The sequence below is a fragment of the Carcharhinus amblyrhynchos genome, unplaced genomic scaffold (assembly GCF_965287045.1).
Source record: "Carcharhinus amblyrhynchos unplaced genomic scaffold, sCarAmb.v2.hapA scaffold_810, whole genome shotgun sequence".
Classification (NCBI taxonomy): domain Eukaryota; kingdom Metazoa; phylum Chordata; class Chondrichthyes; order Carcharhiniformes; family Carcharhinidae; genus Carcharhinus; species Carcharhinus amblyrhynchos.
Genome location: NW_027650550.1, coordinates 1 through 13,975, shown reverse-complemented (window position 1 = coordinate 13,975; position 13,975 = coordinate 1). Strand labels below are relative to the sequence as shown.

Genomic DNA, 13,975 nt, shown 5'->3' with positions numbered 1-13,975 from the left:
GGATGGGAGGTGTTGGCCTCGGGGATGGGAGGTGTTGGCCTCGGGGATGGGAGGTGATGGCCTCGGGGATGGGAGGTGATGGCCTCGGGGATGGGAGGTGTTGGCCTCGGGGATGGGAGGTGTTGGCCTCGGGGATGGGAGGTGTTGGCCTCGGGGATGGGAGGTGTTGGCCTCGGGGATGGGAGGTGATGGCCTCGGGGATGGGAGGTGTTGGCCTCGGGGATGGGAGGTGTTGGCCTCGGGGATGGGAGGTGTTGGCCTCGGGGATGGGAGGTGTTGGCCTCGGGGATGGGAGGTGATGGCCTCGGGGATGGGAGGTGATGGCCTCGGGGATGGGAGGTGTTGGCCTCGGGGATGGGAGGTGTTGGCCTCGGGGATGGAGCTTGTTCTGTCTCTGATAAATATTCCAGCTCCATGATAAATCCCAGCCAAGCTCCGATATTTGAACAGATACAAACGCTGGTTCCGGGGGTGGATACAGTGTGAGGAAATGGTGAATCCGACTCTTCCTTTCTCATTCGCTGTCGCTTCCAACAACTTCCAAACATTCTGAAAAACAGGAATTGTTTTAAAATTCACAGGAACCATCCAGTTAAAATCTTCCTCACAAATTGAATCAGGACTCCTCAATCCCACTCACATTCCCGCTCTCCAAATTCATCCTGCCCTTTCCTCACATGCTCCCCCTCCCTTCATGATCCCCTCCCTCCCTCCGTGGCCCCCCTCCTCCCTCCCTCCCCCTCCATGCCTCCACCTCCCTTTTCTATGACCCCCCTCCCTCCCTCCCTCCATTCATCCCCTCCTCCCTATGACCTCCTTCCCTCCCTCCCCCATTGACCCTCCTCCCTCCCTCAATGCCGCATGACCCCCATCTTCCCCCCTTCCTCCCCCCCATGCCCCCCCTTTCCCTCCTTCCTCTGCCCCATGCACCCCCCTCCCTCCCCCACCCCCACAGCCTCCCTCCTTCCTTTTCCCATGGCCTCCCCCTCCTTGCTCCTTCTTTCCCCTCCCTCCCCACCCACCCTCCTGGCCCTCTCCCCTTCCCCCCCCTCCCCCACTAACCATTCCCACTGCGGAATTCCTTGCTCCCGGTTTCAGGCCCATTGATCGTCCTCTTCCTCTGCAATCTCCATGAAGATGGAGCTGCTCTCCTGTTTCTGAGAGCACTCAATGGCCTGGAGCTCACACTCGGAGGGAGGGGGGAGCACGGCCTTCAGGCCAGAGTCGATAGCTTCGATCCGCTGCTGCACTCGGCTCTCAAACTCCTCCTTGCTGCTCAGCACTCGTTCCAGGATCATCCTCCGAGCCTCGTCACAGCCCTGTTGCAGCAGCTGCCGTTCCCTCTGGAATTCTGCATCCTCTGGGTCCAGAGTGATGAGTCGCCCCAGGCTGCTGACTCGCTCCATCAGGTACTTGCTGGAAATCTCCACGTAAGTTCTGGAGATCATGTTGATGAGGTGGGAGATGTTGGTTGCCTGGAAGGCCTGGGCGTAAATTAAATCCTTGATGAGTTGTTGCCGAGTGTATCCCTCGATGGCTCGCATTTCCTCACTGTCGGTGGTGAACTTTTTCAGGGATTTGGTAAGGCAAATGTGGATCAGATTGGAAACCATCTGAAAGAAGTGGATCATTTTGGTCCACTGCTCTCTCACCCGAGCCAGCGCATCCAGACCCTGTGCCAACATCTTCAGGGTCATCGCAAAATCAACCTCCTTCACCTGGCACTTCCTCATCAAGATCAGGATCTCATCCAGTTCCCTGTTACTCTCCTTCAGAGACTGGAAACTCTTCTCGTACTCTGCCCGAGTGCTTTCCAAATGTGATTTGGCATTCTCAATCTTTAACCGGGCCTGTGTTATCACAGTCTGAACCATCGTCTTGTCCTCAGGGTCTTGGTCTCCCGCTGCCTTGGACAGGTTGGGTGCAGCCTGGGGCAGAACGGTGATGTTGTTTGAAGCCATGCAGCCAGCACTGAACTTGACCACTTTCCCATAGAGCTCCCCGATCTTTACAGCCACATTCTCCAGCTGTTCCTCACTGGGCTTCTCGCACTGGCCAATCTCCTCCAGCTTCTCACAGATTGCAATTCCCTTCCTGCACAGGGTGAGGGCTGCTTCCTTTGGGCTGCAATCCTCCTCCAGGTTCACCTCTGTTTTGATCTTCTGGAACATGCGCCTGGAGAGGTCAGAGTTCACGCTGCCAGTCACATGGTCCAGGAGTTTATCCAGACTCAGTCTGGCGTCCTCTGACAGCAGGTCCTGGAGCTTCACTGTGGCCATGAGCAGCTCACTGGACTTTGACAGGACATTACTGGCAGCCACTGGGTCCAGCTCAACCTGCTGGGCTGCCGCCTGGCCTTGTTTCTTGTTCTTCACCTTCTCTGCAATGACGTTGCCAACATTGGCCAAGGTCTCCACCACGGTGGTGGACAGACTGACAGGGTCAGCGGTGACCATTGACATGAAACTGCTCACAAGGTTGCTGACCATGTTGATGGAGCTCTCCACTGTGAACATGCCTATGACCCCCCACTCACTGGGCGCAGATTCCACTGCCGCTTTATAGGAGGAATGGGCCTCCTCCATCTGATAGCTCATTCTGGAGAAATATTCTTCCACCTGCCTCTTTTCTTTCTCGGCCGTTGCCTTTCGAAGTTTAGCCTCCTCCAGGGAACGTTGGACCTCCTGCAACTCGGTCTCGTACGCACCCTTGGCGCTGGTACACGCCTCCAGGAGCTCGTGGATTAAGTCAGTGACAGAGGAGAAGTTTTGTTCCACTTCCTGGGCCAATCCCAGGCATTCATCAGCAACAGCCTTGATGCTGCCCAACTGCAGAGGGAGAATCTTCTCCAGAGCTTTCTGGTCACCTTGCATCAAGGTCTTGACGGTATTCTTCAAGTGTGTAGGGACGCTCTGAGAGTGAAGCCTGATCTGATCCATGTTCTTATGGGCCAGGTTAAAGCTTTTCCAGCCCTGGTTACTGACCTGCATCAGGCAGGCTCGAAACGATTCGGGATACTTGACATGTTTGTATTGTCTGTCTGGCGTGTGTTTATTTAAGGGAAAGTCAGTGGCGGAGGAGATGATGATTAGCTCTCCAAGGATAGCAATCGACATGGGGGCAGGCATCAGGAACTCCTCCCAGTTGGCGTAGGGTTGCATCATGAGCATATTGTCCTTCCTGACCTCCTCAGCCTTGGTGTGTTTCAAGAAAGCGCTGTTAATGTTGGCCAAGACATTCTCATCCTTACTTGCCATGCTGACTTTGATAGGGTCCTCGGTGGGAGAGAGCGAGACGTTATTATTTAGATTACGTCCTTGTATGTATTTCCAGCAAAGCATCTCACAAACAAATCCTTCCCACTGCAGGAAGTTCCACTAACATTTTCTGCACAGTAAGATCCCACTCCCTGGTCAGAGCCCTCGGGGTGATTATTGGTTTGGAGCCTTTTGAGCCAACTTCAGTCCATCTCCCTCCAGTATGAGATTCCCAATGCCCGGAGCACCTTCTCCAGAAACTAGGGAACTCTCCCTGGCAACAGGTCACAAATTTCACAGAGAAAGATGATCAAAATCACTACAGGACAGAGAAGGCCGTTCAGCCCATCGTGTCTCTGGTGGCTCTCCAAATGAGCAACTTATTAACTTCCACTCATCTCTTCAGGCACCTCACAGGTGAGATGCCTGAAGATTGGAGAGTGGCAAATGTTGTGCCTTTGTTTAAAAAGAGCTGCAGGGAAAAGCCTGGGAACTACAGGCCAGTGAGCCTCACATCTGTAATGGGTAAATTGTTGGAAGGTATTTTGACAGACAGGATCTACAGGCATTTAAAAACTCAAAGATTGATTAGAAACAGGCAGCATGGCTTTGAGAGTGGAAAATCATGTCTCACAAATTTGATTGAGTTTTTTGAAGGTAGATGAGGGCAGTGCAGTTGATGTTGTCTACGTGGGCTTTAACAAGGCCTTTTAACATGGTAGGTTGTTGCATAAGGTTAAATCTCACGGGATCCAGGGTGAGGTATCTAAATGGATACAAAATTGGCTTCTGTCAGTGATTGTAAAGGGTTGTTTTTTTCAAACTGGAAGCCTGTGACCAGCGGTGTGCCTCAGGGATCAGTGCTGGGCCCACTGTTATTTGTCATTTATATTAATGATTTGGATGAGAATATAGGAGGCATGGTTAGTAAGTTTGCAAATGACACTAAGATTGGTGGCATAGTGGACAGTGAAGAAAGTTATCTCCAATTGCAACGGGATCTTGATCAATTGGGCCAGTGGGCTGACGAATGGCAGATGGAGTTTAATTTAGACAAATGCGAGGTGATGTATTTTGGTAGACTGAACCAGGGCAGGACTTATTCAGTTAATGGTCTGGCATTGGGGAGAGTTACAGAACAAAGAGATCTCGGGGTACATGTTCATAGCTCCTTGAAAGTGGAGTCACAGGTGGACAGAGTGGTGAAGAAGGCATTCGGCATGCTTGGTTTCATCGGTCAGAACATTGAATATACAGGAGTTGGAATGTTTTGTTGAAGTTGTATAAGACATTGGTAAGGCCACACTTGGAATACTGTGTACAGTTCTGGTCACCCTATTATAGAAAGGATATTATTAAACTAGAAAGAGTGCAGAATAGATTTATTAGGATGCTACTGGGACTTGATGGATTGAGTTATAAGGAGAGGCTGGATAGACTGGGACTGTTTTCTCTGGAGCGTAGGAGGCTGAGGGATGATCTTATAGAGGTCCATAAAATAATGAGGGGCACAGATCAGCTAGATAGTCAATATCTTTTCCCAAAGATAGGGGAGTCTAAAACTAGAGGGCATAGGTTTAAGGTGAGAGGGGAGAGATATGAAAGGGTCCAAAGGGGCAATTTTTTCACACAGAGGGTGGTGAGTGTCTGGAACAAGCTGCCAGAGGTAGTAGTAGAGGCGGGAACAATTTTATCTTTTAAAAAGCATTTAGACAGTTACATGGGTACAATGGGTATAGAGGGATATGGGCCAAATGCGGGCAATTGGGATTAACTTCGGGGTTTAAAAAAAAGGGCGGCATGGACAAGTTGGGCCGAAGGGTCTGTTTCCATGCTGTAAACCTCTATGACTCTTTCTCCTCCTAATCCTTCACATTCTTTACAATATCACCATGCCAATTCCGGATGGTCAGTTTCACTGCCCAGCGTCACCATGCCAATTCCGGATGGTCAGTTTCACTGCCCAGCGCCACCATGCCAATTCCGGATGGTCAGTTTCACTGCCCAGCGTCACCATGCCAATTCCGGATGGTCAGTTTCACTGCCCAGCGTCACCATGCCAATTCCAGTTGGTCAGTTTCACTGCCGTCACCATGCCAATTCCAGCTGGTCAGTTTCACTGCCCAGTGTCACCATGCCAATTCCGGTTGGTCAGTTTCACTGCCCAGCGTCACCATGCCAATTCCGGATGGTCAGTTTCACTGCCCAGCGTCACCATGCCAATTCCGGATGGTCAGTTTCACTGCCCAGCGTCACCATGCCAATTCCGGTTGGTCAGTTTCACTGCCCAGCGTCACCATGCCAATTCCGGATGGTCAGTTTCACTGCCCAGCGTCACCATGCCAATTCCGGATGGTCAGTTTCACTGCCCAGCGTCACCATGCCAATTCCGGATGGTCAGTTTCACTGCCCAGCGTCACCATGCCAATTCCGGTTGGTCAGTTTCACTGCCCAGCGTCACCATGCCAATTCCGGATGGTCAGTTTCACTGCCCAGCGTCACCATGCCAATTCCGGATGGTCAGTTTCACTGCCCAGCGTCACCATGCCAATTCCGGTTGGTCAGTTTCACTGCCCAGCGTCACCATGCCAATTCCAGTTGGTCAGTTTCACTGCCCAGTGTCACCATGCCCATTCCGGATGGTCAGTTTCACTGCCCAGCGTCACCATGCCAATTCCGGATGGTCAGTTTCACTGCCCAGTGTCACCATGCCAATTCCGGATGGTCAGTTTCACTGCCCAGTGTCACCATGCCCATTCCGGATGGTCAGTTTCACTGCCCAGCGTCACCATGCCAATTCCGGATGGTCAGTTTCACTGCCCAGTGTCACCATGCCAATTCCGGATGGTCAGTTTCACTGCCCAGTGTCACCATGCCAATTCCGGATGGTCAGTTTCAGTGATACAATGTTATTTGTTACAATCCTCGCCCTGTTTTGCTACAATGTGTCAGTGACGGTGGGAGCGGCTCCCCGTCCCCCGGGTCCCTCCTCCTCCTCCTCCCTTTCTCTCCCTGGGTCCCGGTCCCTCTCTCCCCCCGCTCCCTCCCTTTCTCCCTCCCCCCTCTCCCCTCTCCCCCCGCTCACCTCCCGCTCCCGCACTGGATCCCGGATCCAGGGGGATCCGCCCGGGTTTCGGCTCCGGTCTCTCTTCCTTGTGTCGGGAGCAGATTTCCTCCTCCGGACCAATGGGAACGCTCCGTATCCGGACGGGGAGCCAATGAAAAGCGCCTCTGCGTTCAGCGCTTATCTGATTGGATCTTTGTTTCCGGTTTAATGGGAGCAACCAATGGCTGCAGAGAGTGTGGAATGGGGCATTGTGATTGGTGGAAGCTGGGAGCAGTGGGCGGGGATATGTGGTGATTCTCTGGATTGAATCCTGATTGGATGCGGAGGGGGGGACACAGGAAGGAATCTCACAAACACCAGGTTAAAGTCCAACAGGTTTATTTAGTGGCAAAAGCCACTAGCTTTCGGAACACTGTCCCTTCATCGGGTAAGTGGGAGTTGTGATCACAAACGGGGTATAGAAAGACACAAACTCAATTTACAAAATACTGGCTGGAATGTGAGTCTTTACAGCCAGTCAAGTCTTAAAGGTACAGACAATGTGAGTGGAAAGAGCTTTAAGCACAGGTTAAAGAGATGAGTATTGTTTCCAGACAGGACACTTAGTGACACTTTACAAACCCAGGCAAGTTGTGGGGGTTACAGATAGTGAGGCATGAACCCAAAATCTTGGTTGAGGCCGTTCTCATGTGTGTGGAACTTGGCTATCGGTTTCTGCTCAGCGACTCTGCGCTGTCATGTGTGGTGAAGGTGTCATGCTGGTGTTCTCATGTGAGAATACCATCCACCAGGTACACAGTACATACTCTTGCAACTCGGCCAATGTTGTCTACCTGATACGCTGCAGGAAAGAATGCCCCGAGGCATGGTACACTGGGGAGACCATGCAGACGCTACCACAACAGATGAATGAACACCGCTCGACAATCACCAGGCAAGAGTGTTCTCTTCCTGTTGGGGAACACTTCAGCGGTCACGGGCATTCGGACTCTGATCTTCGGGTAAATGTTCTCCAAAGCGGTCTTCACGACACACGACAGCACAGAGTCGCTGAGCAGAGACTGATAGCCAAGTTTAACACACATGAGGACGGCCTCAACCGGGATCTTGGGTTCATGTCGCACTATCTGTAACCCCCGTGACTTGCCTGGACTTGCAAAATCTCACTAACTGTCCTGTCTGGAGACAATACACATCTCTTTAACCTCTGCTTAACCCTCCCTCCACTCACATTGTCTGCACCTTTAAGACTTGATTAGCTATAAAGACTCACATTTCAATCACTATCTTGTAAATTGAGCTTGTGTCTTTATATGACAGTTCTGAAAGCTACTGGCATTTTGCTACAAATAAACCTGTTGGACTTTAACCTGGTGTTGTGAGACTTCTTACTGTGGTTACCCCAGTCCAAAGTGTCCATGTGGAGATGCTGCCACATCGTGTTTGATAGGGACAGTGTAGAGGGAGTGCTGTACCTGTCCTGGGAGTGTTTGATGTGGGGACAGTGTAGGGGGAGCTTTACTCTGTATCTAACCCCGTGCTGTACCTGTCCTGGGAGTGTTTGATGTGGGGACAGTGTAGAGGGAGCTTTACTCTGTATCTAACCCCATGCTGTACCTGTCCTGGGAGTGTTTGATGGGGACAGTGTAGAGGGAGCTTTACTCTGTATCTAACCCCATGCTGTACCTGTCCTGGAGTGTTTGATGGGGGGACAGTGTAGAGGGAGCTTTACTCTGTATCTAACCCTGTGCTGTACCTGTCCTGGGAGTGTTTGATAGGGACAGTGATGTAATATTGTGTATTCTCCAGTCCTGAAGCACAATCCTGATTCCAGTTAAGACTGGAAGATTATCCCCCTGTGCTTCTGCGATTTCCGTGCTCACTCCCCTCAGCGCTTTGGATGCATCTTCTCTGTTTCTAGTGCCTTATCCACGTGAAGACTGTCTATCTGGTACCTGGCTTAACATTTGCACCTATCTATTATCTGCTTTATCTCTGTCAACCTCTTCTGGTTGAAGACATGCAAAATATTTATTTCATTTTTCAGCCATGCCCCAAGCCTCTTTGTGCAAATTCCTGTTCTTGTTGCTATTCAGCCCTACCCCTCCTTTTCCTGTGTATCTGCCTGCAGAAGCCTTTAGGATTCGGTGAGGTTAGATGCCAATGTCTTTTCATCCTCCCCGTTTGCTTCTCTGATTTCCTTATTCACCTTCCCTCGGAACCCTCTACATTCAGCCTGTGTCTCTGTTGTAGTTTCTATCCGACACCCTGCCATAAGCACACTTTTTCTGCTTCACATCTCTTTCCTCATCAAAGGAGCTGTGGAGCTGTTTTCCCTCCACTTCCTTTGCTGGGACTATAACCTGACTGTCCCTGAACTCTTCCCTGTTTAAAGTTAGCCCATGTCACTCAGTCTGCTTTCCCTGTCAATCTTTAGTTTCAATTTATTCAGTCCAGACCCGTTCTTGCCCCACTGAAGTTGGTTTTCCCCAGTTAATTATTCATACTCTGCACTCTTCTTTGTCCTTTTCCATATTCACCCTAAACCCTGTGATGCAATGATCACTGTCTCCCGAAATGTTCTCCCATTGACACAAAGCACTTAGCACATCTCATTCCCAAGAATCAGGTCAGACTCCTTCCTCAATGTACTGGAAACATACAGCTGTACAACACGAATGCATTGCTAGAAACCCTTGCCCCTATCTGCCCTTTAGATGACTATCCCAGACTATATTCAGATAATTAAAGATCCCATTATAATTACACTACCTTGTTTGCATCTCTCTGTAACTTCCTCACACGATTTGTTCCACTATATCTTTCCCAGTAACTGGCAGCCTGTAGACTACACTGAGAAATGCAATCGCACCTTTATTGTTCCTTCCCTTAAGCCAGACAGATTCTGCTCTTGACCCTTCTGGACTTGTTTTTTCTCCTGCACTGCAATATTTCCCTCAATCAAGATGTGGAGATGCCGGTGTTGGACTGGGGTAAACACAGTAAGGAGTCTCACAACACCCAGGTTAAAGTCCAACAGGTTTATTTGGTAGCAAAAGCCACGAGCTTTCGGAGTGCTGCTCCTTCATCAGGAGAGTGGGAGTTCTGTTCACAAACAGGGCATATAAAGACACAAACTCAATTTACAAAATAATGGTTGCAATGCGAGTCTTTACAGATAATCAAGTCTTAAAGGTACAGACAATGTGAGTGGAGAGAGGGTTAAGCACAGGTTAAAGAGATGTGTATTGTCTCCCGACAGGACAGTTAGTGAGATTTTGCAAGCCCAGCAAGTCATGGGGGTTACAGATAGTGTTACAAGAATCCAAGATCCCGGTTGAGGCCATCCTTGTATGTGGAATTTGGCTATCAGTCTCTGCTCAGCGACTCCGTGCTGTCGTGTGTCGTGAAGGCCACCTTGGAGATCGCTTACCCGAAGATCAGAGGCCGAATGCCCACGACCACTCTTTAACTTGTGCTTAATGCTCTCTCCACTCACATTGTCAGTACCTTTAAGACCATTATTTTGTAAATTGAGTTTGTGTCTTTATATGCCATGTTTGTGAACAGAACTCCCACTGAGCTGACGAAGGGGCAGTGCTCCGAAAGCTAGTGGCATCCCCTCAATCAATACATAGACATAGAAACATAGGAGCAGGAGGAGGCCATTTAGTCCTTCGAGCCCACTCCACCATCCATTCCCATCATGGCTGAACATCCAACTCAATAATCTAATCCTGCCTTCTCCCCATAACCTTTGATCCTTTTCGCCCCACCACACTCCTTCCCATTTTCTACCCTTCCTCTCTCTCCTGGACACTTTATGTCCCAGGAATATTTAACACACAGTCCTGTGCTTCCTTCAGCAGGGTCTCTGTTATCACCATAAGTTATAGCCATATGGAAATATAAAATTATCTATCCCACACTCCATGCATTCACATAAAGGCACTAACCTCCTTATGCCAAATCCACCAAATATGCAACTATATTTTACTCTGGTGCTGTCTGTCCCTTCCAATACTCTTTGGGCCTTGGTATCTCTCGCTAGTGTGTCACTGTCCACCGTCTCTCCCACAACCCCTCCCCCCCCACCCCTCCCCCTCTCCTTCCCCCTTCCTCACCCCCATTCCCCTCCCTGCCCCCAACCCACCTCCACCCCATTACCATCCTGTTAGGGAATCATTAATGTGTGAAGAAAAGTCTGACTATACACCAATTATCCAACAGAATTACCCCACAAGTTACACAATTTTAAACAAAAATAAACTTCTTGGTATATCAAAAGCAACTAAAGAAAGCACTGTGAACTTAACATCACAAACTCAGTTCTCCTTCTTACCTGTCCGCAGGTGTTTCCTGATCTTATGATGTCTTTGGAGTCGAACCAAGGGTGGATCACAGCCCTCTGGAATTCACTATAATTTCTCGTCAGCCTTCTAGCTCTTGCAGGTTTCACTTGACTCCATGACAAAGGGTAATCCAGACTCGAAACGTTGGCTCTATTCTCTCTCCACAGATGCTGTCAGAGCTGCTGAGATTTTCCAGCATGTTGTGTTTTGGTTTGATAGGATTTTGCCCAGGTCCTCCGCTGAGCAACCTTCCCCTTTCTTTACCGATGCTGTTGTCTCAAACCTCTGCACAGAGACTTTAAAAAACACGTAAACATGAAGGAGCCTATCATTCCCTGTCACTATCTCCATGGCAATGTCTCAGCCAATCAGAGTTGAATTGCCAACCAATCAGTTCCCTTTTCTCCTGTGGTACAAATTATTTGAAATGTTTCACTCTTTCATTCGTTCTGAAGAATTGGAGATTTTCGGTCACACGTCTCTCTTTCTGTGTCGAGCAAGATTTAAATACTTCTAACCTCACGTCTGCCTCTTCAGTATTCTGGAGTGCCTGGAAATGTGGTGGAGGCAGCTTCAATCAAGGCATTCGAAAGGTCATTCCTATTTGAATAGGAACAATGTGCAGGGGTACGGGGAAAAGGCAGAGGCCAAATCATATTGCTCATTTGGAGAACCAGGGCAGACACGATGGGCCGATTGGCTTCCTGCGCTGTGACAATTCTTGATTTGATTTATTATTGTCAGATGTATTAGCATACAGTGAAAAGTATTGTTTCTTGTGCACTATACAGGCAAAGCATACCATTCATAGAGAAGGAAAGGAGAGAGTGCAGAATGTAGTTACAGTAATAGCGAGGGTGTAGAGAAAGATCAACTTAATGCAAGGTAGGTCCATTCAAAATTTTGACAGCAGCAGGGAAGAAGCTGTTCTTGAGTCGGTTGGTACGTGACCCCAGACTTTTGTATCTTTCTCCTGACAGAAGAAAGTGGAAGAGAGAATGTCCGGGGTGTGTGGGGTCCTTGATTATGCTGGCTGCTTTACCGAGGCAGCAGGAAGTGTAGACAGAGTCAATGGATGGGAGGCTGGTTTGTGCGATGGATTGGGCTTCACTCACGACCTTTTGTACTTCCTTGCAGTCTTGGGCAGAGCAGGAGCCCAGACCTGAGTGATCACACAGCGACAGCCCAGACCTTCTCCTCACCAACCTGAACAAACTCAACAGGCTTCAGTTCTAGTCGCCACACTGCCAGAAGGATGTGGAGGCTTTGGAGAGGGTACAGAAAAGATTTATCAGGATGTTGTCTGGTCTGGAGGGTATTAGCTATGACGAGAGGTTGGATGAATTTGGATTATTTACGCTAGAAAATGAGAGGAGACTGGAGAGAGGTCTACAAAATAATGAGAGGCATAGATGGGGGAGCTAATCAGTGGCTTTTTCCTGGGGTGGACAAGTCAAGTACTCAGGGACATAGGTTTAAGGTGTGTGGGGAAAGGTTTAGAGGAGACGTGTGAGGCAAGTTTTTTACATAGAGGGTGGTGAATGTCTGGAACCCGCCGCCCAGGGAGGTAATGGGGGCAGGTATGACAGCGACATTTAAGGGGCAACTAGACAAATCCATGAATAGGGTGGGAATGGGAGGATACGGGCTCTGTAAGTGCGTACGGTTTTATAGGCAGATATCATGGTCAGTGCAGGCTTGGAGGGCCGAAGGGCCTGTTCCTGTGCTGTACTGTTCTTTGTTCTTTGATTAGTTACAAAACACTTTCCCAATCACAGTAAGTACTAAAGACCCCCTGGAGTGTAAATAATCAGTGACAGAGGTATTCCATCTAGTGAACAGAATTTCACTCACACCGTGGGGATTGGATCCTCTTCATCATGGTTTGGTTTGATGTTTATGATTTGATTCAGGCAGTATCCCTTTAAGGAGCTATCCCTTTAATTTGTCCCTCGGTTTATTTGGTTTAGTTTACTTGGTTACCAAATGGTGTAGGAGGCCATTTGGCCCATCAAAAAAAATCACGTTTGCACTAGCTCTTTGAACGAGCATTTTGAGTCAGTGCTGTTATCCTGCCTTTTCCCAGCTCAAAACAAGAATATATCTGTTCTCAGAATTGCCGTTCACAATCTGAAGATCAGGAAGTTCACACTTTATTCTTTAGCCAAGATTCATCTCCCGTTGGTGAGATCTAACTGTCCATTAGGCTGTCTGTGAAAACCAGTGAGTGTGGATGAAGCACTTTGTGCTGTCAGCATTGGCTACTCCCCAGGACTGCTCATTAAACTGAGATAGAATGAGTTCTCTCCGGCCGCCCACCAGCCCCTCCCACCAACCCCCTCCACCCAAATAGATAGAAATGACCCAGTATTTTAATACAGGAAATGAACAGACTGAAGGAATAGTTAATATTTTATTCATTGACATGTTTAGAACCAAGAATATGAACAGTGACTAGAGGCTTCTAGCACAGAACGAGCCCAGAGGACAGGCAAGGTGATGGGGTCAAGGCAAGATTCATCAATGTTACCTAGTTACAAACACCAGACAGTTACAATCACTCAGGGATTGTGTGAATTGAGGAAAGAAAGACTATTTCAATAGCGTCACTATTCTACTGGAATGCTGCAGTGAAAAAGCATCATTATTAAACAAGTGTGATTAAAAAAGCAATCAGCAGTGAGGGCATTAGTTTGAACAAATGCCCTCTTCAACCTCCCCCCCGGTTCTCCCAACCCTCAAACTAACGAGTGTAAAGCTGGTCCGAGTTACTCTACAGACACCAGTCTCCTGTTGGAGACCCAGCCTAAGGGAATCTTCACTTCATGTAATCACCAGCACTATCCTCAGATAGCCGCAGCTCCCTGATTTTGGGTTGCAGTGTTTGCAGGTCCCCGATCAACCTGTGAAGCTGGATGTGGTTGAAGAGTTGCCCAGCGTCGGGTACCTGCTGAGCATGGAGACCTGCTTCCTCCAGGAAGGGGAGCAGGGGCGTCATGTTATACATGTGCTGACTCTGGGTTTCCAGGGCCCCTACCTTCCCCTGAAAGGTGGACAAATATTGGCAGCAGCTCCTCAGCCGGCTCTGTAACTTAGCCAGTTCAGCACGCTTCTCCTTCAGAGCCTCCTCGGTCACCTTGGTCTCCTCCAGGCTCTGATTCACGTCAGTCATCAGATTGAAGAGCTCTGGGATTTGGTTGTTGATTTGATTCAGTTCTTCTTCATCCTTTCTGATGCTGGTCTTTAATTCCGAGCAGTCACCGGAGGCCACGTCTTCCTCAGACTTCCTGTACTGTCTT

General features: G+C 49.1%; 1 protein-coding gene across 1 annotated transcript; it reads right to left on the bottom strand.

Annotated features, from left to right (window-relative positions):
- Positions 1–352: 352 nt before the first annotated feature.
- LOC145340161 (uncharacterized) lies at positions 353–6,445 on the bottom strand. Its single transcript, XM_080184593.1, has 3 exons — positions 6,343–6,445; positions 1,063–3,275; positions 353–549 (listed from the first exon to the last, which is right to left on the bottom strand). The coding sequence occupies exon 2, from the start codon at positions 3,255–3,257 to the stop codon at positions 1,095–1,097; it is 2,163 nt and encodes a 720-aa protein (XP_080040719.1). The 5' UTR covers positions 3,258–3,275; positions 6,343–6,445; the 3' UTR covers positions 353–549; positions 1,063–1,094.
- Positions 6,446–13,975: the final 7,530 nt, after the last annotated feature.